General features: G+C 37.5%; 1 protein-coding gene across 1 annotated transcript in view; it reads left to right on the top strand.

The window, feature by feature from the left end:
* Nucleotides 1-12,154: 12,154 nt before the first annotated feature.
* The window catches only part of EIF2S3 (eukaryotic translation initiation factor 2 subunit gamma), a 31,443-nt gene continuing 17,817 nt past the window's right edge, over nt 12,155-25,780 (top strand). Inside the window, exons 1-8 of the mRNA XM_077145938.1 lie at nt 12,155-12,282; nt 12,866-12,929; nt 13,869-13,996; nt 14,090-14,211; nt 17,983-18,077; nt 19,406-19,564; nt 21,083-21,217; nt 25,310-25,404. Of these exons, the coding sequence (XP_077002053.1) occupies nt 12,214-12,282; nt 12,866-12,929; nt 13,869-13,996; nt 14,090-14,211; nt 17,983-18,077; nt 19,406-19,564; nt 21,083-21,217; nt 25,310-25,404 (867 nt within the window). The 5' untranslated portion in view covers nt 12,155-12,213. The remainder of the gene's footprint in view (nt 12,283-12,865; nt 12,930-13,868; nt 13,997-14,089; nt 14,212-17,982; nt 18,078-19,405; nt 19,565-21,082; nt 21,218-25,309; nt 25,405-25,780) is intronic.

Below are 25,780 nucleotides of genomic sequence, written 5' to 3'. Positions count from 1 at the left end.
TGTAGTCCTATTGGTAGAAACCCCCTCTTAGGCATATCAGTTGTTTCTCTCATCTCTTCTCTTCCCCAATCCCGTGAGCCCAAAACCCAACTCTCTGGTCCAGGTGGGAGAAATCAAAATCCCTAAACATCCAAAAAGAATGAGAGTACACACACACAGGAAAACCTTCAAGTGGTACCCCCCTCCCACACACACACACACACACACACACACACACACACACACACACACACACAAAACAGAATGTGTCTGAAGTATTTACATTCGTATTATTTCACCAAAATGGGGAGCTACCTCAAGGAAAATTAATTGATAACTTGACATATCTACATGACTAAGAGGACTGAACAACGTGATTCCTCCTGGAAAGAAGCTTCTCAACACGATTCCCTTCCACCCTTAAAGCCTTAGCAAACAAATATCCACTGGCAGTTATTAGAATAACTGCTTTCCTTCTGATGCCTGCCAGTCATTGAGGATCCAGAACCATTCAGGTTTGGTCTCAGAGCCCCTCCCCCACATCCCTCAATGCATTATGGCAACATGGGTTGCCATTGTGAGTGAGCACAAAAGAGGGGACCTAACCTAGGCCAATTCAAGGAAGGCTTCTCAGGGGTGGTGACCTCTAAGTTCAGTCCAAAGGGAAAGAGAGGGGGAAAGGAGGAGAGTAAAGGGTACCCGCAGAGCAGTGCATTGCAGGCCAGGGAGAGGCAGCAAGGGACATTTAGAGAACTGCTCATAATTCAGTAGGATCGCAGTATAGAATTGCAGGGTAGGACAAAAGGAGGGGAGAGGGAAGAGAAACAAAAGATCAGGAAGGCTGCTGAGCGTAGACTGTGCCAGCTAGTGCTTCCATTGCCTCTCATCTTGTGTTCTTTACCCTGTACCATATTATTATGCTGATTAACATATTAAATGATCTTTACACCGTCCCATTTTAATTTATACTTAATTCCATAAATTATTCATTTTAAATCTACTGCGCTGGTTTACTTATTCATTCCATCAGCATCTATGAGTTCCCACTATGTGCCAAGTCCTCTTCTAAGCCCTGGGGAGCTATCAGTGAAAAAACACAAAAATCCTTGCCCTCTTAGAGATTGCATTCTGGTGAGGGGGGAGTCAGGCTATAAACAAAATAAATAAGCAAATGACATAACCTGTTATGAGAGTAAGAGTAGGAAGAGTAGGAGTCTCAAGAAGAGAGTAAGGGAAGTAGCAATGTGCGTGTGGGTGTTTCAATTTTAACTGGGATGATTGGGCTAGAAGGTGTCACTTGAACATCAACTTGAAGGAGATGAGGGACCCATTGTGTAAAGCCTTGTAAGCCATTGTATGGACCTTGGTCTTTGAGAAATGGGAAACCATTGCAAGGTTTTTGAGAAGGGGAGCAATATGATTTAACTCATTCAGGCTGCTATGTTCAATAATAGAATTTAGGCAGATACAAAAGGAAGCTAATCACAGTGGAGATGGCGAGAAGCGTCCAGACTGTGGAAACATTTTGAAGGTAGAGCCAACAGGACTTCCCGAAAGTAGGTATAAAGGCAGGAGTCAAGAATGACGCCAAGGTTTCTGGCCTGAGCAACTGGAAAGATGGAGTTGTAATTTCTTGAGATGGGAAAGACTGCAAGAGGAGCAGGTTTGAGGAGGTAGGGGAGAATAGAGACTGGGCCCTGGGACATACGACTGTTAGGGGGTCATCTGGGAGAAAATAGGGAACTGCTTAAGGAGACCAGACAAAGAGTGTGGCATACTAGATAGGCTAAAAATACGCTTTAAGTCGCTAAACATCCACTATCAATGAAAGATGCAATGAATGTCACCATTTTAAATGAATGTATTACTTCGAAGCAGAGTGTAAATAATGTCCCCTTGTAAATGAAAATGTTAGATAGAACAACCCCTCATGCTCCCCACAAAAAGAGTTAATCATGTTTGTGCTCTTTATGAATCAATGAAAAGTAACACTATGCTTCAGAAACCTCAAAATGCAAGCCACATATTCATGAGGTATTTATGAGATTACCAACGGGCTGAGTGTAAATAGAGGAAGAATTTGGCCCAGGGCCTTCCAAAGTTGGGAAGAAGATAGTAGTCAGAGAGGGAGTAGCCAGTGAGATAAGAATAAAACAAAGAATATGGTGTGCTAGCAGCCAGATAGGGAAATACTGAAAGTTGCTAAACATCCACTATCAGTAAAAGATGAAGTTAAGATCCCGCTGTACCTGAATACATTTACTTTGAAATGCAGTGTAGATAATGGCCCCTTGTAAACGAAAACATTAAGAAGAGCAAGTCCTCTGAAAGGTAAATATTGTTATGCTCTTTATGAACCAAGGAAACATAGCACTATACTTTTAGAAGCCTCAAGGTTCAAGCCACATGCTCATAAGTACTGCATTTCAGATGATGTACACACAAACACACACATATCCTGAGCATGGGCGCCAAGGTTTAGGTGAGTGGTGGTAATGAAGAACTGCTATATGGTGTTTGTGTGATGAAAGAAGTGGGAAAAGCCCCCAGTGATTGCTCTTGCCAGAAGCACAACTTTAGGGTTTGGGGACTGTGGTTAAGGATAGAGACAGGATTGAATATGGGCTCTGAACTCATTTAATGGTTCTAAGTAAGTTCTTAAAAGAAAAGAAAAAAAAGCAGTCACGTAACTACCTTGGGTAAAAATTTCTTTTTAAATATAGGGCAGAAAGGGACCTCAGGTGAGTCAGTTCTGACCTCCTCAGCTTTGGGTGGGGGTAGTTGAAGGAAAAGCAGAGTAACAATTTCATACATGAATAGCGGGGCTCAGGCCTGGCTGCAAGGAGAGCTGAAGTTCAGGCTGGCCAGTGACTTGAGAGTAGAGGAAGAGCTGCCATGATGAAGGATGTTAGCCTGCCAATACCTAGAGTGAGGCAATATAGCACTGTGGAATTGGATGTTTTGATATTGTTAAGATAGCCATTCTCCGCACGTTGAGCCAAAGATTCAAAACAGTCCCTATCAAAATCCCAGCAAGTTTTTTCTGCAGAAATGGACAAGCTGGTCCTAAAATGTATGTGAAATGCAAAGGCCCTAGAATAGCCAAAAGGATTTTGAGAAAGAACATAGTTAGAGGACTTATACTTCCCAATTTCAAAACATACTACAAAACTATAGAAATCAAGACAGTGTGGCATTAGCAAAAGGAAAAACCTCTACATCGATGGAATAGAATTGAGAACCCAGAAATAAACCCTTACATTTATAGTCAACTGATTTTGACAAAGGTGCCAAGGCAATTCAATAGAAAAAGGATAGCCTTTTGAATAAGTGATGCTGGCATGTTGGATATCCATATGCAAAAAGATTAATTTAAAACCTCACCTGGAGGTGGGCCATGGTGGCTCAGTGGCAGAGTTCTCGCCTGCCACACCAGAGGCCTGGGTTCGATTCCTGGTGCCTGCCCATGCAAAAAAAAAAAAAAAAAAAAAAAAAAAAGTCACCTGGAGGTAGATGGGTTGTGCAAGGATAGTTCAGTGGTAGAATTCTCACCTGCCATGTGGGAGACCCAGGTTCAATTCCCAGCCCATGTACTCCCCAAACAAACAAACAAAAAAACCCAAACAAACAAAAATTCAACAAATGGTGCTGCAATAAGGGGATACTCATGTGGAAAAAGAATGAAATGTGAGCCTCACCATACAGCATACAAAAAAAAAAAAAAAACCAAAAACCCTCACCTCATAGTACTGTCAGAAAAAAACATGTGAATAAGGTACATATTTTTCCTTATTATTTGTGCTTTCTGTGTCTTCAAGAAATCTTGCCCCAAATTATTACCTAAAAATATCCTTTATATTTTACTTCTAAAATTGGAAAGTGTTGCTTTTCACACTTAGGACTTTAATCCACCTGGAATTCTTGTCACTTATGGTAAATTTATTTTCTCTCAAATTTCTCCATATCGTCAAAGTTTTCAAATTTATTGCATATGTCCATAGTGTCCTGTGTCTATATCTGTATATATTAATTGTCACTGTTGTTTTCTGTGCCTTCTGTCTTTTTAAAAACATTTTTGTTGTGTAATATAACATATATACAAAAAAGCAATAAATTTCAAAGTACCTGAAACTGTAGAGCTGTGTTCCAGTAGCCACGTTTCTTGAAAATGATCGTATGATATAGCTTTTGCAGTGTGACAGCGTGATTGTGAAAATCTTGTGTCTAATGCTTTTATCTACGGTATGGACAGATGAGTAAAAAATATGGATAAGAAATAAACAAATAATAGGGGGAACAAATGTTAAGATAAATTGAGTAGATTGAAATACCAGTGATCAATGAAAGGGAGTGGTAAGGGGTATAGAAAAAAAGTAGGGGGAACAAAGGTTCAAATATATTGGGTAGATGGAAATACTAGCGGTCAATGAGAGGAAGGGGTAAGGAGTATGGTATGTATGAGTTTTTTCTTTTTGCTTTTTTCTTTCTTTTACTGGAGAGATGCAAATGCTAAAAAAATGATTATGGTGATGAATATACAACTATATGATGATATTGTGAGCCATTGATTACATACCAAGAATGGAATGTTCTTATGTTAAGAATGTTCGTGTTTGTATGTTATGTTTTGTCAATTAAAAGAAAAGAATATTTGCATGTTTGTTGTCATAATAAAAATATTAACAGGAAATAAAGTAAAAAACATTTTTATTGTATAATATAATATATATACAAAAAAGCAATACATTTCAAAGTATTGTAACAAGTAGTTAGATTTCAGAGTCTGGTATGGGTTACAGTTCCACAATTTTAGGTATTTCCTTCTAGCTGCTCCAAGACACTAGAGACTGAAAGAAATATCAATATAATGATTAAGCAGGTATACTCATTTGTTAAATCTTATCTTTTCTGTTATAACTCCTCCTCCTCCTTTGATCCTTCTCCCAATCTTTAGGGACATCTGGGCTATGCCCATTCTAACTTTCTCAAGTTGGAAAGGGTTGTAGATAATATGGGATAAGAGAATGGCACTAGTTGATTTCTGGAGAGGCTGGCGTCCTGGTTTCAGAATTTATCTGGCCTAGGAACCCATCTGGAGGTTGTAGATTTCTGGAAAGTAATTTTAGGTGTGAAAATTTAGTAGAATCTCAGATAGAGCTCTAGGTGTTCTTTAGGGTTAACAGGAATGGTTTTGGTCGAGGGTTGGCAAGCTGTGATAATTAGCAATATCTAGCTGAAGCTTGCATAAGAATAGCCTCCAGAATAGCCTCTTCACTCTATTGTGCCTTTCTTTTCTTATAATGAATCATTGTGAACAGGGGCTTGCTTATTCTATTAGTCTCTAACATCCTTGATTCCTTTTTTTCCTTTGTTTTCTATTTCTTTGTTTAGATTTCTTATTTTTCTTCTTTCCTTTTGCTAATTTACGGGCAGGCACTGGGAATCCAACCGGGTCTCCGGCATGGCAAGCGAGAACTCTGCCTGCTGAGTTACCGTGGCCCGCCCTCTTTTTCTAAGTTCTTAAATTTAATTTTCAATTTTTTTCAAGCATATGGGTTTAAGGCCATATATTTCCTTATAAGTGTTGTTTTTGCTGCATCATACCATCTGAAAAAGTAGTTCAATATCATACTGCAGGAATACCAGGGGTACATAATGGGGCAAGGGACAAGAGTAAGGGGGAGGTTTGAATTTTCTATTTGGCAAGGGTGTATTTATTGGAGACATTAGATATGAGGCCCAGTAGATGGAGATGGCTGAAAGATGCACTGACTGAGAAGTAGATTGGCGAACGACAGTGTATACATATGATCGAACATTGTGTTGCTACAAAAAGGAACGAAGTTGTCAGGCATTCAACGAGGTGAATGAACATGTGGGACATTTGGTGAGGCAAAATAAGCCAGAAAAAAAGAGCAAATATTGCATAATCTCATTTAGAAAATACTTACAAGAAAACTGACTCCCAGGGGTGTAAACCTCCCTGGCAACGTGGGATAGAAATCCTAGAATGAGCTGGGACTCAGCATCAAGGGACTGAGAAAAAATTCTCGACTGAAAGGGGGAAGAGAGAAATGAGACGAATAAAGTATCAGTGGCTGAGAGATTTCAAATAGAGTCAAGAGGTTATCCTGGAGGTTATTCTTACGCTTTATTTAGATAACTCCTTTTTAGTTTAAGGTGTATTAGAGAGGCTAGAGGAAAGTACCTGAAAATGTAGAGCTATGTTCTAGTAGCCATGTTTCTTTAAGATAATTGTATAATGATATAGCTTTCACAAAGTGACTGTGATTGTGAAACCCTTGTTCTGATGCTCCTTTTATCTATGGTATAGACAGATGAGTTAAAAATATGGATTAAAAATAAATAAATAATAGGGGGAACAAATGTTAAAATAAATTGGGTAGAGGGAAATATTAGTGGTCAATGAGAGGGAGGGGTAAGAGGTATGCTACATATGAGTTTTTTCTTTTTTCTTTTAATTTCTTTTTCTAGAGTAATGTAAATGTTCTGAGAAATGATCATAGTGATGAATATACAACTATGTTATTGTGAGCCATTGATTGCACACAAAGTATGGAATGTTCATACATTAAGAATGTTCCTATTGGGTGGGCCACGGTGGCTCAGTGGCAGAGTTCTCACCTGCCATGTTAAAAAAAAAAAAAAAAGTAACCGAAAAAGCATGTTGGTGTTGTATGTTGATTGGTTTTATTAATTAAAAAAAAAAGTTATAAATAAATAAAAATTTAAAAAACTGAGGCCTGCACTGCAAGCTCTTATAGCAGTCACATTTAGTCTGGAGTGGTAATGGTTATTTTTGGATTGTTTTATATACATATAACCTGAAATTAAGAGATAAGACCAAAGCCGATCCAGTCAGGATTAAGGTAATTCAAAATACAGGGATAAGGAAGACATTGCCTGTATTTTTTTTTTTACCTTTGCAATAGTTCATGCAATAATTTATTTATATTTGTAGTGTTAATTGGTGGGACACATGACATTGCCTGTATTTTAGAACATCACCTACTCTTTGAGACCAAAAGAAGAAAAGCTTCTTTTTTCTGGAACCTAAATTTTCTGTAGCACATCATCTAACTCAACCTGTCTGGATAGATCATTTAAGCAATCCAAACACAGGGAGCCCAGAATAAGAATGAGGGCCTTTAATCCTGTATAGTTTAATGTAATGCCTGCATATATCCTAGAGTGTATTAAGCAGATAATCAGAGGGTACTGGCAAAGTCCCTTGAGGGATGGGAGAAACAATATGGAACTATTAAGCTTTACCACTGGGGAACCCCGGATACTGTGTCAAACATTAGGGACACTCAAATCAATAGGCCAAGCCCTTGATCTTGATGCTTGCTCTTGTGAAGCTTATGTATGTAGCAGAGAAGCTTAACCTACCTATAGGTATGCCTAAGAGCCACCTCCAGAGAACCTCTTTTGTTGCTCAGTTATGGCCTCTCTCTAAGCCCAACTCTGCAATAAAACCACTGCCCCTCCCCCCACCCATGTGGGACATGACATCCAGGGGTGAAAGTCTCCCTGGCAGTATGGGAGATGATCTCCAGGGATGAGTCTGGCCCTGGCACCGCGGGATCAACAATGCCATTCTGACCAAAAGGGGGAAATGAAGTGTAACAAATAAGGTATCAGTGGTAGAGAGAGCTCAAATAGAGCCAAGAGGCTACTTTGGAGGTCACTCTTATACAAGCTTCAGTTAGATATTGCTACTATCATAACTTGCCAAACCCCAACCAAAACCATTCCTGCTAATCCTAAAGAACACCTATTATATAAGATTCTACAAAGGTTCCATGCACTAGGGTAACTTTCCAGAAATCTACAACCTTCAGATAGGTCCCTGAACTACCTAAGTCCTGAAATGCAGAGGGGCCAGTCTTTCCAGAACATTGACTAGTTCCATCCCCCATCTCATATTATCGACAGCCCCTTCCAATATGAAAAAGTTAAAATCGGCATAGCCCAAATCCTCCTAAAGAGTGAGAGAAAGATCAAAGGTGATGATGGAGTTATACGGAGAAGGTCGGGTTTAACAAATGAGTATGAGTGCTGAATCAGTATATTGATATCTCTTTTAGTCTCTAGTACCTTAGAGCAGCTAAAAATAAAAACCTAAAATTGTGGCATTGTAACCCATACCAAACTCTGAAATCTGTTCTACAAGTAATTATTGTGATGTGCTTTGAAATTTATTGCTTTATTATATATGTTATTTTCACAAAAAAGAAAAAAAAGAGAAGGTAGTATATAGTAGTGAAGATAGGATTTAACAAATGAATATGACTGCTGAATCAATATATTCATATTTCTTTTGGTCTCCAGTGTCTTGGAGCAGCTAGAAGAAAAAAATGAAAAATCGTGGACCTGTTATACATACAAAACTTTAAAATCTGTTGTATAACTACTTGTTAAAATATACTTGGAAATGTATTGCTTTTTTGTATATATGTTATTTTTCATAATTAAAAACATTTTTAAAAGTTTATGTAAGAAAATAAAAGACAAGGTGCATAAAAAGTAGTTCAATATCACTCAGTTTTAACCATTTTATAATTTTATTATGATATTTTTTCTGCTCATGTGAACTATTTTAAATTGCTTAAATGTGCATTTAAAAATATTCAAATGTGTTTTGGGATCATCATTTTCTTACTGGTGTCTAATACTACATTTTTTTTCAAAGATCTGGTGCTCTTATTTAAGAATGCCTTTGAAATATAGACTATGCTTCCTCTTCATAAATGTGTTATTTTCCTTGAAAATAATGTGTATTCCTTAGTTCACTATATATCTACATATATGTATATTTTATACATACACAAATATGTGTATATATGGTGTGTATATGTGTATTATATAGATCAAGCTTGTTAATTTTGTTGTTCAAATCATCTTTGTTTTGTCCATTCTTTTCTAGTTGTTTTTATCAGTCACTGATGGAAATATATTAATATTTGTTTATCACCTATAAAAAGAAACTCCACCTCACCTCACACCTTAAACAAAAATTAACCCACAATGGATCATAGATCTAAATATAAGAGCAAAAAGTACAAACATTTAAGAAGAAAACATAAAAGGACATTTTTGTGACCTTAGTTAGGCCAAGTGTTTATATATGACACGAAAAGAATGATCCATAAAAGAAAAAAGTAATGAATTGGACTACATAAAAATTTAAAGCTTTTACTCTTCAAAGACACCATTAAGAAAATGAAAAGACAAGCTACAACCTGGGAAAAAATGTATGCAAATTATATATCTGATAAAGAAGTTGTATCTAGACTATATAAAGAACTCTTGCAACTCAAATGGAAAATAAGCCAATTAAAAAATGAGCAAAGGATTTGAATAGACATTTTTACCAAAGAAGAGATATGAATGGCTAATAAGTACATGAAAAGATGCTTAACATCATTAGTCATTAGGGAAATGCAAATTAAAACCACACACATTAGAATGGCTATAATAAAAAAGACAGGTAATAATGTGTTTGCAAGTATGTGGAGGAACTGGAGCTCTCATACTTTGGTGGTGGGAATGTAAAATGATGCAGACACTTTGGAAAAAGACTGTCTGTTTCTCAAAATGTTAAACATAGATTTACCATAGGAGTCAGCAACTGCCCTAGATACTTGCCAGGAGAAATGAAAATATATATCCTCGTAAAAACTTGAACACGAATGTTCTTAGTAGCTTTATTCATAACAGCCAAAAAAGTGGAAACAATCCAAATATTCAGCTGGTGAATGGATAAACAAAATGTGGTATGTCCATACAATGCAATTACATTCAGCAATAAAATGAATGAACTACTGGTAACATGCAATAACATGAATGAACCTCAAAATCACTATGCTAAGTGAAAGAAACCAGGTGAAAAAGATCACATATTGTATGATCGCATTGACATGAAATATCCAGAAAAAAACTATACAGACAGAAAGTTGATTAGTGGTGGACTGGGGCTAGGGGTGGGAACAAGGACTGACTGAAAATGGACACTAGGGCTCTCTTCAAGTTGATGTAAACATTCTAAAACTGGATTGCAGTGATGGTTGCATAACTTTGTAAATTTACTGAAACTCGTACTTAAAACAGATGATTTTTTAAAAGGTAAATTTTATGGTATGTGAATTTTATCCCAATAAAGTGGATAAAAAAAGAGAATATATTCATAATTGGCTATGAATCCCAGCTTTACTAGTTACTATCTTTGGAATCTTGGATATATTATCTAATCTTTCTGGTACTCAGTTCCCTCACCTGTACAATGTAAATAACAGTATCTACCTCATTTCATTATTGTGAGGAATAAATAAAGTACTTGTTATGTAGGTGTGAATAAATGTTAACTATTATTTTTATTAACAAATGTATTAATGTTCCTGTGATGTTCCTACTTCCAATAAAAGTTTCTGATAATGAAGTATATTATTGAATTGTTTTATTATTAATGGGATTTATTTTCTTATTGAGATATATAATTCACCTAACATAAAATTCACCCTTTCAGTGTTTAATTCAGTGCTTTTCAGTATATTCAGTTTGTGTTATTATCCCCACTCTCTCATTCCAGAACATTTTCAACACCTCAATGGGTTTTCTTAGTTGGCTGGATGGAATTGTGTCCTCTAGTAAGTTAGGCTAAGTTCTAACCCCCAGACCTGTGAATGTATGTTATCCTATTTGTAAATAAGGTATTTGAAAATGTTATCAGCTAAGATGAGGTCAAACTCGATTAAGATGGGCCCCAATCCAATGTGACTTGTGTCCTTATAAGGGGAAATACAGATATAGACAGACAGAGACAGAGGGTAGAACAACGTGGATTAGCAACAAACCACCGCCAGAAACTAGTAGGGGCATAAAACATGGATTTAAATTGAACCATGGCCCTACCAATAACATGATTTCATAGTTTTAGCCTCCAGAACTGTGAGCCAACACATTTCTGTTGTTTTAAGCCACCCAATTTGTGATACTATGGTAATGGCCATCCTGGGAAACTAAGACCATTGGTATAACCATTCAGAATGTAAGACAAATAGGAACTAAATACTTCCATCCCAATACAACATATTGTACAGTTTCCACCATTACTTAACCAACGGATGTATTCATTGAAGTATACGTTCTCATTTTATGTAAATTTATGTACCTAAAATATGATATTTTAATCTTAAGTACACAATGAATACAGATAATCAAAGTTCATATTTACCTCTTTTTACATTTTTTGTGGTTAGAAATGAATACCTGTTTATGACAAAATTTGTCAAGTACAGAAATACATGAGATAAAATTTACAACTTTTTTTAAAAAAAGCGTTTTAAAGAACGACTAAAAAAAGGTTAAGAAAGTTTCAAAAATCTTTTAAAAATCTTTACATTAAAGAAGCAGGTTTTCTTAGAACTGCTTTAAAAAAACAGCACACACACACACAAAATGTCTAACTTTAGGCGCTCTTGTGACATCTAGCTTTCCTCTTAAGCTATATCCATTTGGAGTGCAATCTAGCGCCACCAGGGACAGCCTCCCAGGCCCTAGAAAGCTCTTCTTGGGAACGAGCTACGTTTTTGCTTTTGCCATCCCCGCGCTTCTGAGCGCTACTCCCAACATCCGCGCGAGGGCGCCCTCCCCGCGACTCGCAGGGTACGCCCCGCGCCGTGAGCGTGGCTGACTCAACACGCTGCCTCCTCACGGCCAAATCCCGTCAAAGGCGGATGCGAACCCTGAGCTGACCTCGTCTCATTAAATTATGGGAATCGGTAAAACAAGGTCATTTCCTCCTTCGCTCTCACACCCCAGGTAAAATTCCCAGGTTCCGCGTCACTTTTTCGGCCAAACCCCCCGGAAACGGAAATGAATTATCCCAAGCCAGCGCGCGTGTCGGATTGCATCATCCGCTTCTCAGGGCGTACTATTCTGGGGCTGCCTTCGTCCTTGCCTGCAAAAATTACAATAGGTTTGCGACTTATAGATTCCGAAAACTTGCAGTCTGCTTCTTAATAAACAGACCTGCATGACTGAGGCAAAGCGGAGAGAAGCCTAAGCTGTGAGTCCCCTGCTGGACTGGTAGACGCCTTCTCCAGACCCAGGCCCTCGCCTGCCTTCCCCGTCCCCGCTGCCACGCCCCCACGAAGGGGCCTGCGTTTGGTCAGGCGGGAGCCAGGGCAACTTCCTTCCTCTCCGGTTAAGATGGCGGGAGGCGAGGCCGGTGTTACTTTGGGGCAGCCGCACCTTTCTCGCCAGGATCTCGCCACTTTGGTGAGGTTTCGCTTGGGTGGGACGTGCAGGGGGTTCGGGAATGGGGGTTGGCCGAGCCTTCTGAGAGGCACTGGGACGAGGTGATGGTGGGCCGTCGGCAGCTTGTATTAGGAAGGAGCCCCGGAGTCGGTGGCCCTGATGCACGTTCGCACCGCCACCTGCACCGCGGCCAGTCCGCGTGTTGGACGAGGCGTGCCCTCGTGGGAACAAGAGCTCGTGAATGATTCGGCTGGAAAGTTACTGTGTAATATGTCATGAAAGTTTTCGTCTTTGGCGCTCTGGGAAGGGAGCCTTTACGCTGTCCTCGGTGCTAGTGCTTCCAGCGGTGGGGGCCTCGGGCCTCCAAATCTGTAGTGAGTGGAGGTGTGCTCTTCGTTTTGTTTGTTTGTTTGTTTGTTTGTTTTTTAAAAAAAGAAGGGCTCTTAACACTTCCTAGTCGGAATAGGATTGCTTGTATGGGGGAAAAGGTGTTTCAGAAATAGAGAGCTGTACAGTTGATGTCGATTTATAAATAGCAAATGTCAAGTCAAAGGAAAAGGCCTGGATTGTCTTATGTGTAGTGTTTTAAAATGTTTCGTTGCAGGATGTTACCAAGTTGACTCCACTTTCTCACGAGGTTATCAGCAGACAAGCCACAATTAATATAGGTAAGAATAACTTGGAATCCTGACTCGATTGATCGCTGACAAATCGTTTTAATTTCTCCCTTTGTGTGATTAACTGACTTATAGAAGGTAATCAAGAAATACATATTGAGCCTTATGAGCAAAGCATCTGCTACGGTTTTTTGAAACACGAAAGCTGTTCCTAGCTCACAGACTACATAAAAAGGAAAAATACAGACATGTTAAAAGTTAAGTAGAGGCAGTATTGAGTCATATGTAGCAGACTTTTAAGAAAGAGGTGAAAACATGACTGTACTTGTCACAGAGGGTTATTGCGTGTGCAGGCTTTATGAAAGTCTTGTTTGACATATAAGCTGTAATTAAGTAGAGTACGCTTTTTTCCTTAATTGGCACCCTTAGAACTTTACAGAAGTTATGTTGACTGAATGTAAATTTTGAATATTTGAAAACCTGTATCAAGAGCATAGTATAAACCTAGTTACAAGTATGATTCTACCATGAAGCCTTTGAAAAGTTATAGAATGTATGTCATCCTGTAATCCTATACAGCATTATTGTAATTAAACTTGGGTTGTTTTCTTAGATTCCTTTTTGTTCTGTCAAGTTTTTTCATGCCTATTTACTTGACTCTGTTTTTTGCTATATAAGGTTTTATATACATTTTAGTAAGTTTATTTTAAATGAAGGCAGTCTTTTCTGTAATTAATAACATGAGATTAATTGTTTTTATAATGCTGAATATGGTTTTTGGACAAGGTTGTCAATCACTGGAAAGTTCTCCAGTCCTCTGTCAGACAAGCTTTTGTAGGAAAGGATATGTAGGAGGAAAAATTGAAGTCTGTTGATTTTACATTGCTATTTACAGTTATGGCTTTGAGTTTACTACCTTAACACCATTTGGAGAAATATTTGGTGTAGTTGGGTGCACGTTCGTTAATTTTTTTTATATTTTATCAATAGGTACAATTGGTCATGTAGCTCATGGGAAATCCACAGTTGTGAAAGCCATTTCTGGAGTTCACACTGTCAGGTTCAAAAATGAATTAGAAAGAAATATTACGATCAAGCTTGGGTATGCTAATGCTAAGGTAAGCTATATGCTGTGAACTAGAAAGCATTTAATCTCACTTGTTGAATATGCAGATAACAAATCTGAACTTTTTTTTAATCGAAACTTTTAGATTTATAAACTTGATGACCCAAGTTGTCCTCGGCCAGAATGTTATAAATCCTGTGGAAGTAGTACACCTGATGAATTTCCTACAGATATTCCAGGGACCAAAGGGAACTTCAAATTAGTCAGGTGACCTCTTTTGTGCTTTACACATCATACTGCATGTTTTATTGTCTTGTGCTTTTTTTAAGTATTTGAGATATTAAACAATGATTTGAGCCTAATTGCTGAATGGTTTTATTTTTCCATTTTGTTTTTATTGCCTGAAAGAAGATAATTTGAAAAGTCAAACCTTTAAACCTGAGTTAAAATGCTTACATACAAGTTCTCCAAAGAAAAACTAATCACATAAGCAGAATAGAATGGTAGTAGGTTTGACGGATTCTTTTTGTTTTAAATAGCATTATTTCTGTTTCTTAGATGGGAGAGGAACAAAACCTTTTTTTTTAACTTTTTATTAATTAAAAATAATTAACAAATAAAACATTAAGATATCATTCCATTCTACATATACAATCAGTAATTCTTAATATCATCACATAGTTGCATATTCATCATTTCTTAGAACATTTGCATCAATTTAGAAAAAGAAATAAAAAGACAACAGAAAAAGAAATAAAACGATAACAGAGAAAAAAAAGATTATACATACCATACCCCTTACCCCTCGCTTTCATTTACCACTAGCATTTCAAACTAAATTTATTTTAACATTTGTTCCCCCCTATTATTTATTTTTGTTCCATATGTTCTACTCTTCTGTTGATATAGTAGCTAAAAGGAGCATCAGACACAAGATTTTAACATTCACAGAGTCTCATTGTGAAAGCTATATCATTGTTCAATCATCATCAAGAAACATGGCTACTGGAACACAGCTCTACATTTTCAGGCAGTTCCCTCCAGCCTCTCCACTACATCTTGAACAACAAGGTGATATCTACTTAATGCATAAGAATAACCTCCAAGATAACCTCTCGACTCTGGAATCTCTCAGCCATTGATACTTAGTCTCAGTTCACTCTTCCCCCTTTGATCGAGAAGGTTCTCTCAATCCCTTGATGTTAATTCTCAGCTCATTCTAGGGTTTTTCTCAGTCCCTTGATGCTGAGTCTCAGCTCATTCCAGGATCTCTGTCCCACATTGCCAGGAAGGTCTACACCCCTGGGAGTCATGTCCCATGTAGAAAGGGGGAGGGTGGTGAGACTGCTCGTCATGTTGGCTGGAGAGAGGCCACATCTGAGCAACAAAAGAGGCTCTCTTGGGGGTGACTCTTAGGCCTGAATTTTAAGTAGACTTGACCTATCCACAAAGCCATTTTTGTATTGTCTTTTAAACACATTGGTTTGTTCCCCATATATTTTCTGAATACGATTGCTCGTCCTGGGTCTTCATCAGAGAATGCTGACATCTACTGAGTAATGTTTATGGGGGTTGAGGATGCCTTACAAGGAAATTTTAGATTGGGGCAGCGTTGGGACTAGGAAGAATCAAGTGAGATTCTTGCCTCAGGTGCAAATTTAAGAGGGATACCAAGAAACTTAGTAATCAAAATACACTATTTTCATGGAATATATACATGTATATATATATATATATATATATATATATATAAATGTTTTTTTTTATTGTAGAAAATATATACAAAAAAATCAGTATATTTCCAAGTACATTTTAACAAGTAGGTATACAACAGATTTTAAAATTTGGTATGGGTTACAGTTCCACGATTTTTCAGTTTTTTCTTCTAGCTGCTCCAAGACACTGGAGACCTAAAGAAATATGAATATATTGATTCAGCAGCCATATTCATTTGTTAAATCCTGTCTTCTCTGTTATACTCTTCTCTTTTTATTTCCTTTTTTGTGAAAAGTGACATATATACAAAAAAGTAGTAAATTTCAAAGTACATCACAACAGTTAGTTGTAGGACAGATTTTAGAGTTTGGCATGAGTTACAATTCCACAATTTTAGGTTTTTATTTCTAGCTGCTATAATGTACTGGAGACTAAAAGAGATACCAGTATATTGATTCAGTACTCATACTGATTTGTTAAACCTGACCTTCTCTGTATAACTCCACCATCACCTTTGATCTTTTTCTCACTCTTTAGGGGTATTTGGGCTGTGGCCGTTCTAACTTTTTCATGTTGGAAGAGGCTGTCAATAATATGGGATGGAGGGATGGAACTAATTGATGTTCTGGAAAGGCTGGCCCCTCTGTATTACAGTACTTATCTAGTCCAGGGACCCATCTGGAGGTTGTAAGTTTCTGGAAAGTTATCCTAGTGTATGGAATATTTGTAGAATCTTACATGATGCCTTAGGTATTCTTTTTTTTTTTTTACATGGGCAGGCACCAGAAATCGAACCCGGGTCCTCTGGCATGGCAGGCAAGCATTCTTGCCTGCTGAACCACCGTGGCCCGCCCGCCTGCCTTAGGTATTCTTTAGGATTGGCAGGAATGGTTTTGGTTGGAGTTTGTCAAGTTATGATGGTAGCAATATCTAGCTGAAGCTTGTGTAAGAGTTATCTTCAGAGTAGGCTCTCAACTGAACTCTCTAAGCCACTAATACCTTATTTATTTGTTCACTTCTTTTCCCCCCTTTTGGTCAGTATGGCATTGTTGATCCCATGGTACTAGGGCCAGACTCATCGCTAGGGGTCATCTCCCTTCGTGCAGTACATTTTGGAAATTAATGCCAAAAAATTCGCAATGAATACTCTATCAAATTTTAAAGACTGGATCAATATTAGTGATTTTTTCCTTTTCCTTCAGTATTTGTATTTCCTCTTGACTTGGTGTGGCATTGTTACTGATCCTGTCTTCATTTAAAGTTTATCACCATGGAGGTTTTTTTTTTGTATGCTGTATGGTGGGGTTACATTTCATTATTTTTCCATGTGAGTATCCATCCCGTTACTGCAGCACCATTTGTTGATTTTTTTTTTTTTTTTGCTTGTTTGTTAGTTTGTATTTTGGGAAGTGCATGGACCTGGACTCGAACTGGGGTCTCCCGCATGGCAGGCTAGAATTCTACCACTGAACTACCCTTGCCCCCCCATCATGGATTTTTTTAATGTTAACTTTAATTTTTTAAAATATTGAACAAGATACTTATCTTGATCACTGAGTTTTTTTTGTCATCCCCTTAAATTTTGTACCTGATAGCAGTTCTTCGCTTGCCTCACCCTAGTCCTGGCTCTGATTAGGGATCAGCAAACTTTTCTCTAAAGGGTCAGAGAGTAAATATTTTTGGCCTTGTAGAGTGTAGGCTCTCTGTTGCAACTACTCAGTTCTGCCATTGTACCACTAAAGCAAATGTAGCTGATAGGCCAGTGAATGGGTGTGGTCTTAGGTCAGATTGGCCTAAGTGCGGTAGGTTGCCGACCCATTTTAAATCACGGCATTGTGAGCATACAGTTTTAAAAATTAAGAATGATTCTGCTGTAGTTTTTTATTAAAAGAATGTTGTCTCTCCACTTCAGATTGGCGAGTCCAATTTTTCAAGATGCTAGAGATATTTCTGGCAAATTATTTTTTCGGATGACAATTTTGTTGACATAGTTTTTACAGTTTATTAGGTTTTAGCTTTCAAATCAATGGCATTCCCAGTATATACTCTGTACCATTATTATTTTGATTGGATTTGGGACTTTCTGACTCCAGGTAAGTTATTTCTATACATAGCTAATTTCGTTTTCATTGTAGTGCTCTGCAGTGATTTTACTCTCAGCTGGTAATCTTATTTCCAAATTTTGAAAGTAACAAGCCCTGTAACCACTTTGCTTTACAGCAATAAGAATTATTTCCTAAGTGATTAACTTCAGGAAATTTATGACTTGCGTGTTTAAGTATTGATTGACTTTAAGGCTCATTGTTATTTCTTAATTGCTAGACATGTTTCCTTTGTTGACTGTCCTGGCCACGATATTTTGATGGCTACTATGCTGAATGGTGCAGCAGTGATGGATGCAGCTCTTCTGTTGATAGGTAAACAACATTGGAGTGTGTTTGGACAAATCATTATGTAGCAAATCCAAGATGGTCTATTTAAAGGGAAATTGGGGCCTTTAAGGGTCATATCCATTACCTACTAAGGGTGACATAAATGGGAACTAAAAGATGATCCAGGATGACATCGCTGTCTGCCACCTTTCATAAAATACTAAGCAAGATGGACCTGGGGCTAATGGCTTGCGAAAATTTTTATGGTAATATTCTCCCCCACCCCCCAAAAAAAAAAGAGAAAAAGAAGGCGATCCATTTTTTCCCATTAACATCACATGAGGTGATTTATCATTTTAGCTTCAAGTTTATGTATAAAAGCATAGGTATGTTATGTTCCTGAGCTGCCGACTGCAACATTGACCAGTAATAGATTTATTTAGATACAAATCTCATACAGAGTACTGAAGTCTGGTCCTGCATGGTGGTTTTCAAGGCTCGGATTTTGCTTCCTTTTGTGAGTTGTCAAGAGATTTCATTGCTATGGGGTATAATTTTCCAAAGGCATGACAGTGGATTTAGTACAGGACAACTGAACATCACAATTCAGGGAGGATGATCATTGGAGTGCTAATCAAAACATGCCTATTTCTTTATAATACACTGTTGGTTAACTTCACCAGTAGTGTTCCTCACACCTTTGTTTAGGAATAGCTTCTGATGGTAATAATTCATAGACTGTGTTAGGTGTCTTTATCTTTTAACTACTTCCTACTTTTCTGGACCTTGGATGGGCTGGAACATCTCTGAGGCAGGATAGAGCAAGCCTGAATAAAAGCTGAGGGTAAACCCTAAGAAGCCAAATTTGTTGATTTCAGGCTTTTCGCTTAGGACTAGAAGTGGGAGCCAAAAGAACGGGAGGATCCAAAAAAAAAAAAAAGAACGGGAGGATCCAGAGAATTCAGGCACAGAAAATGAATCAGAGGCAAAAGGTGGACACTTGGCAGTGATTTCGAGCACTTCTCCTTTGAGTAGGGCTAGAACATCCAAAGTCTCCTTTATTAGATGCCAGTGAATTCTTTTTACTGTGGTGGTAGTATCAAATATAACAAAATTTACCATTTTTTACCTGTTTAAAATGTACAATTCAGTGGCATTAAGTGCATTCACAGTTTTGTATAGCTGTCACAACGGTTTAGTTTCAAAGCTTTTCCATTAACCCAAAAGGAAATTCTGTACCCATTAAGCATTAATTCCCTATTTCTCCCTTTCTTCAGCATTGGCAACCACTAATCTGCTTTTTGTCTCTAAGGATTTGTCTATCCTGGATATTTCAGCTAATTCTTATGCCTCTTTCATTTTTCGTCATCTAGCTGGTAATGAATCTTGTCCTCAACCTCAAACTTCTGAACACCTGGCTGCTATAGAAATCATGAAACTGAAGCATATTTTGATTTTACAAAATAAAATTGATCTGGTAAAAGAAAGTCAGGCTAAAGAACAATACGAACAGATCCTTGCATTTGTACAAGGTAAGAAGCTGTAATACCGCTTTGAGAGGTCTTTAATCTAGATACCAGATGTTAGGTTAACTTTTGATATAGTAGATTATCAATAGAATCAATTTATGGACCTTAAGCCTTATATCTCTGGCTACTACTTGTTAGCCACCTGATGTAAGTAGTGAAATATATGTTTCTTAATTTGATATACCAAAGTACATTTTTTTTTTGCTGGCTGAAAGTTGGAATCAAAGTTGTATCCTGGAAGCTTTTATTAGTCAGGCTTTTAAAAACATCCTCCCCAGTGATAGTAAAATGAATTAAAAAAGGAATGTTTAAATAAGTTAACCTGACATTGTTCTTACTGAGTAGCTGTTTCTAGAATTGTAGCTGACGGTGATTTATTTAAACTTTATTGTGTTCCTTTCTCTGAAAGCATAGTGTTTTTCATTTTAGTGAAGGCATGATGTTGACATTTGATTGGTTCTTAATCTTGGTCATCTCTCCCCATGCCTCATTAATTCACTATTTTTCTTGATTAAAAACCCTATGTGGGGTGCACGGGTGGTTCAGTGGTCGAATGCTCGCCTTTCATGTGGAAGACCCGGGTTCAGTTCCTGGACCATATGCCCAAAACACAAACAAACCTATGTGGTACCCACAGTGTGGTCTGGGTCCTCTGCACAGAGTCTCTGGCCTGAGTCTTTACAAGATAGTTGATGGATTTCTGATAGGTAGACTTGGTGAACATAGTCTCTTTTCCAGAGGTAGGGGTTGAAGTAGCTGTAAGTCTTGGATATGCCATTGAAAGTGGCCTTGGCAAAGGTGCCCAGGGTGATCGTGCAGCCCCTGGTCAATTAGTAGCAGTCATCAATACCTGCCATCGGCAGCAGCATTGCAGGCACAGGGACCAAGACAATGCCAGTGCCTCCATGGGTGGGGATGAGGTGTACCAACACAGCCTTGGTATCCTGTCACCTTGCTTGATACTTGGCCTTGTTTTTCTTCTTAGAAAGATTGACTTCCTCTGAACCCAGTTCTCTTAATGAAAAATAATAAGTCATTTTTATAAAAATCTCATTATGTTTGGTTCGTTTCTTTAGCCAACATATTCGACGTATAATTAACAAGGAGCAAATATTCTATGTGCCAGCTGTTTTGATTAGCAAAGAGTCTGTAATTTTATCTTGACGTTTATTGGGAGGTTAATTACACGTTCTTGGAAATCTTTTCAATTAGTATTCTTTCCCAGTAGTGCTAGTATCTTATTCCTTTAAATAGTTTTACCATTTTACTATTAAATATGTCTATTAATATAATTTAACAATTTTGCCCTGAAAGGGAATAGTATTCATTTTCAGGAATAAAAACAAACTTAAGACTATTATTATCTTTCTAAACAGAATTATCACTTTACACCTGTTGCTGGCATTTGTATGGGGCTATTTAGGCATCAATTTTAGTAATCTTACGTATTTTATGTGACCGATTTGTAGAATATGATTTATAAAACTGAAGCATTTGATCTTTCTGAATTTTGACATACAGGTACAGTAGCAGAAGGAGCTCCTATTATTCCTATTTCTGCTCAGCTGAAATACAATATTGAAGTTGTCTGTGAGTACATAGTAAAGAAAATTCCAGTACCCCCAAGAGACTTTACTTCGGAACCCCGACTTATTGGTAAGTGATAGAATTTGCCTTTTAATTTGTGTTTTCCATGTTGGTGATTCCCCTTTGCACAGAAGTGATAATAAATTATAATCCCTGTAAAGCAGTTTTGAATTAAAAAAAAAAAGGAAATAGATTTAGGAAATCCAGGGGCAGTGTTCCATTTTAAACTCAGTGGATTTAAGTTAAAATTTACATATAAATTGAAATGAATTAATTCCAACATTGTAAGGGCAATGCTAGAATATGTTACTGGATGAAATAGGAACTGTTAACATTTTTGTGCTCAGCATATGGTATGTTATCTGATCAAGAAAGAATAATATACTAGTCTCTATGGAACTGCAGTGTTTAGTCAAGAATAGGATATTAGAATTTCCACACAGATGATTTCAGTGTACTATTGATGAAAATTTTCATGTTCCTTTCATCTTAAATTTAAGTTTATAGTACCAATATTGGTAAAAAATTGATCATCTAAGCTTTGTAGTTCTTATGCAGGGATACAAAAGCCTTTTGAGGACAGACATGTGAGCCTCTCTGGGCCCTCATCCAGTCCTCTGATTTGTGGGAAGTGTTCTCTTGAGTAATTGTAATGTACTCCCTTGTAAAGGGTCAGAGCTTTCAGCACGTAAGTGTAGGTTACATAGTCCTAGAGTTCTTTTGTATTTTTAAAACTAGATTTTTATTACAGTAGTCCAAAATCTCCTTGCCTCCCATTTCTAGCCCCTTAGCCTTAAAGTACTCAAGTTGACAATTGGTATGTATATTCCACTCTTCTTTGTTTGTATTATCATATGTAAATATATACATGAATTTACTGTTCTATTTTTTCTTTAAGCAGGTGAGATCATTCTATGCATGCTATTTTTTTAACCAATAAATGATATAGCAGGTCTTTCTTTTAAACTTTTATTATTGTATAATATAACATATATACAAAGTAAAGAAAGAAAAAAGGAATAATTTTTAAAGTACTCTTCAACAAGTAGTTACAGGACAGATCCAAGAGTTTGTCATGGGCTACCATACCTTCATCTCAGATTTTTCCTTCTAACTGCTCCAGAGTTTAGGAGGCCAGAAGGATTAAATATTTTTTATCGTTAAAATCGACTTTTTGAAATCTTTTTTGTGATAAATAACATAAATACAAAAAAGCAATAAATTTCAAAGCACAGCACACCAATTAGTTGTAGAACAGATTTCAGAGTTTGGTATGGGTTATAATTACACAATTTTAGGTTTTTTCTTCTAGCTGCTCTAAGATACTAGAAACTAAAATATCAATTTAATGATTTAGCAATCATATTCATTTGTTAAACCCTACCCTCTCTGTATAACTCCACCATTACGTTTGATCTTTCTCTGCCACTCATTAGGGGTATTTGGGCTGCGCCCTTCATGTTGGATGGGGCTGACAGTAATATGGGTAGGAAGATGGAACTAGCTGATGTTCTGGAGAGGCTGGCCTCTTGAAGTTTCAGGGCTTATCTGGTCCGGGAACCCATCTGGAGGTTGCAGGTTTCTGGAAAGTTACCCTAGTGCATGGAACCTTTGTAGAATCTTATATATTGCCCTAGGTGTTAGGATTGGCTGTAATAGTTTTGGTTGGGGTTTGGCAAGTTATGATAGGTAACAATGTGTAACTGAAGCTTGCATAAGAGTGACCTCCAGAGTAGTCTCTCGACTCTGTTTGAACCCTCCCAGCCACTGATACTTTATTAGTTACACTTCTTTTCCCCCTTTTGGTCAGGATGGAATTGTTGATCCCACAGTGCCAGGGCTGGACTCATCCCCAGGAGTCATCTCCCACACCGCCAGGGAGACTTTCACCCCTGGATGTCATGTCCCACGTAGCGGGGAGGGCAGTGATTTCACTTTCAGGGTTGGACTTGGAGAGAATGGAATGAGGCCATATTTGGGCAACCAAAGAGGTCCTCCTGAAGTAACTCTTAGACATACCTATAGATAGGCTAAACTTTTCCACTACCTACATAAGCTTCACAGCAGTAAGCCTCAAGATCAAAGGCTTGGCCCATTGATTTGGGTGTCCCCAGTGTTTGACACAGTATCAGGAGATTCCATGATGGCAGAGTTTAATAGTTCCATATTTTTTCTCCCATCCCTCAAGGGGCTTTGCCAGTACCTTTTCATTATCTGCTTAATATTCTAGGAAGTATACAGGCATTAGATTAAACTATACAGGATTAAAGGCCCTCATTCTTATTCTGGGCTCCCTGTGTTTCAGTTGTTCAAATGAGCTATCCAGACAGGTTGAGTTAGATTATGTGCTACAGAAAATTAAGGTTCTGGACAAAATAAATCTTTCTTCCTTTGGTCTCAAAGAGTAGGTGCAGTTCTAAAATATAGACAGTCTTCCTTTACCCCTGTATTCTGAATTACCTTAATCCTGACCTGATAGGCTCCATTCTTATATCTAGATATCAGTTTATAAAATATAAAACAGTCTCTCCAAATCCAGAAATAATAATTACCACTGCAGACTAAATGTGTCTGCTATAAGAGCTTACAATCTAGTCCCGTTTTCTTTTTTTTAATTTATTTTGTTGTTGTAATTATTATTTTTATCTTTCCCCTATTTTCTTATAAGTAGTTTCTAAAGGAGACCATACAATATTTGTTCTTTCATTTCTGGTTTATTTTGCCTCACCAAATGTCCCACAGGTTCATTCACATCGTTGCATGCCTCACAACTTTGTCCTTTTTATAGAAGCACAATATTCGGTCATATGTATCCATCATCGTTCACCAATCTATTTCTCAGTTAGTGCATTCTTCAGCCACCTGCATTCATTGGCATCATGTATAATGCCCAAAGTCCGTAGTCAATCAACACTCTCAATGTTAGATAATTTCATTGTTCCCAAGAGAAGATAACCAATAAACACACCCTCATCAAATAGGAACTCTTAACCTCCCCTTAACTCTTGTCCCTCCCCCCATTATTTACCTCTGCTGTTGCTGTGGTACTGCTGATATTTTCCTCCTAAACACAGCCCACAGCATGCAACAGCAGCCCCCCACCCCTGCATCCAGGATACAACTACTCCCTGTACACAAGTCACACCCTTGAAGCAGTTCCTGCAAGAATCCATTTATATTTCTAGTGTTAATCTGTGGGACACATAGATCTATACAACCCTTTTGGTCTTGTTCACCTTCAGTGTGGTGATATTACTTATACACCCACTAGAGAACCACCTTCACATCTATCTATTCCCTTACATTTGAGTTCAACCTCATTAGTTACCCATGCACCCATCTCTAGCTTCTGTGTATCTCTCAGTCCCCTATTATTCTGTATTATAAGCCTCTGATTTGACCTTTACAGTGGTCATACAAGTGGAGTCATACAGTATCTATCCTTTTGTGTTTGGCTTGTTTCACTCAGCATTATGTCCTCAAGGCTCATCCCTCTTGTCATGTGCTTCAGGACGTCATTTCGTCTTACTGCTGCATAATATTCCATCGTATGTATATACCACATTTTGTTAATCCACTTGTTTGTTGATGGGCATTTGGATTGTTTCCATCTTTTGGCGATTGTGAATAATGCTGCTTTTGAACATCAGTGTGCAAATGTCTGTTTGTGTCACTGCTTTCAGCTCTTCTGGGTGTATACCAAGTAGTGCTATTGCTGGGTCATAGGACAACTCGCTATTTAGTTTCCTAAGGAACCGCCAAACCGTCTTCCATAGCGGCTGTACCATTATACATTCTCCCTGCAGTTATGCATGCTATTTTTGTAGCTAGTTTAATTTATTCTTACCAGTATATGACGGTCATCCTTCCAGATCATTACATATAGCTCTAAGATTCTTTTTTAATATCTTTGTGATACTTGGTAGTATGGATATACCATGCCATGCCACCAATTAATGGATTCCTAAGTTATTTCCATTTTTCCACCATAACTAAAGCTACAATAAGTACTAAAGTAATAATATTAAGTTTTGTCATAAAGTCACCCTATGGTATAAATCCTATATGGCTACTATTTTAGGAAAGTTAACTTAGGAAGAAATATTCCTTCTGAAATTAAAATGAAAAGAATTGATTTTAATTTGTTCTACTTTCTTTTAGTTATTAGGTCCTTTGATGTCAACAAACCTGGCTGTGAGGTTGATGACCTTAAGGGGGGTGTAGCTGGTGGTAGTATTCTGAAAGGAGTATTAAAGGTAAACTGGATTTGGCTTTGGGTTTTTGGTTTGGGCTTTTAGCATTGCCTTAATCATGATGATACAAAGTTAAAATATTTTTCGTGGCATCTAGTGCTTGATACAAATTTCTTTGTTTACTATTATGTCTTTTGAATGTCTTATTTCTACATTTATAGGCTCCTTGTGAATGTGGAGCACATTTTATATGGTGATAAGCTTGTGTATTAAATAATTAGTAACAGATAAAGTACTATTGTTTTGTTTCTTTCATTTTTTTTATTTGCATGGGCAGGCATGGGGAATCTAACCCGGGTCTCTGGCATGGTAGGCTAGAACTCTGCCTGCTGAGCCATTGTGGCCCTGTTTCTTTTATTTTTAATCAATATTTTATTAA

The sequence above is a fragment of the Tamandua tetradactyla genome, chromosome X (genome assembly GCF_023851605.1).
Source record: "Tamandua tetradactyla isolate mTamTet1 chromosome X, mTamTet1.pri, whole genome shotgun sequence".
Taxonomy (NCBI): Eukaryota; Metazoa; Chordata; class Mammalia; order Pilosa; family Myrmecophagidae; genus Tamandua; species Tamandua tetradactyla.
This window is presented reverse-complemented; position numbering and strand designations above follow the sequence as displayed.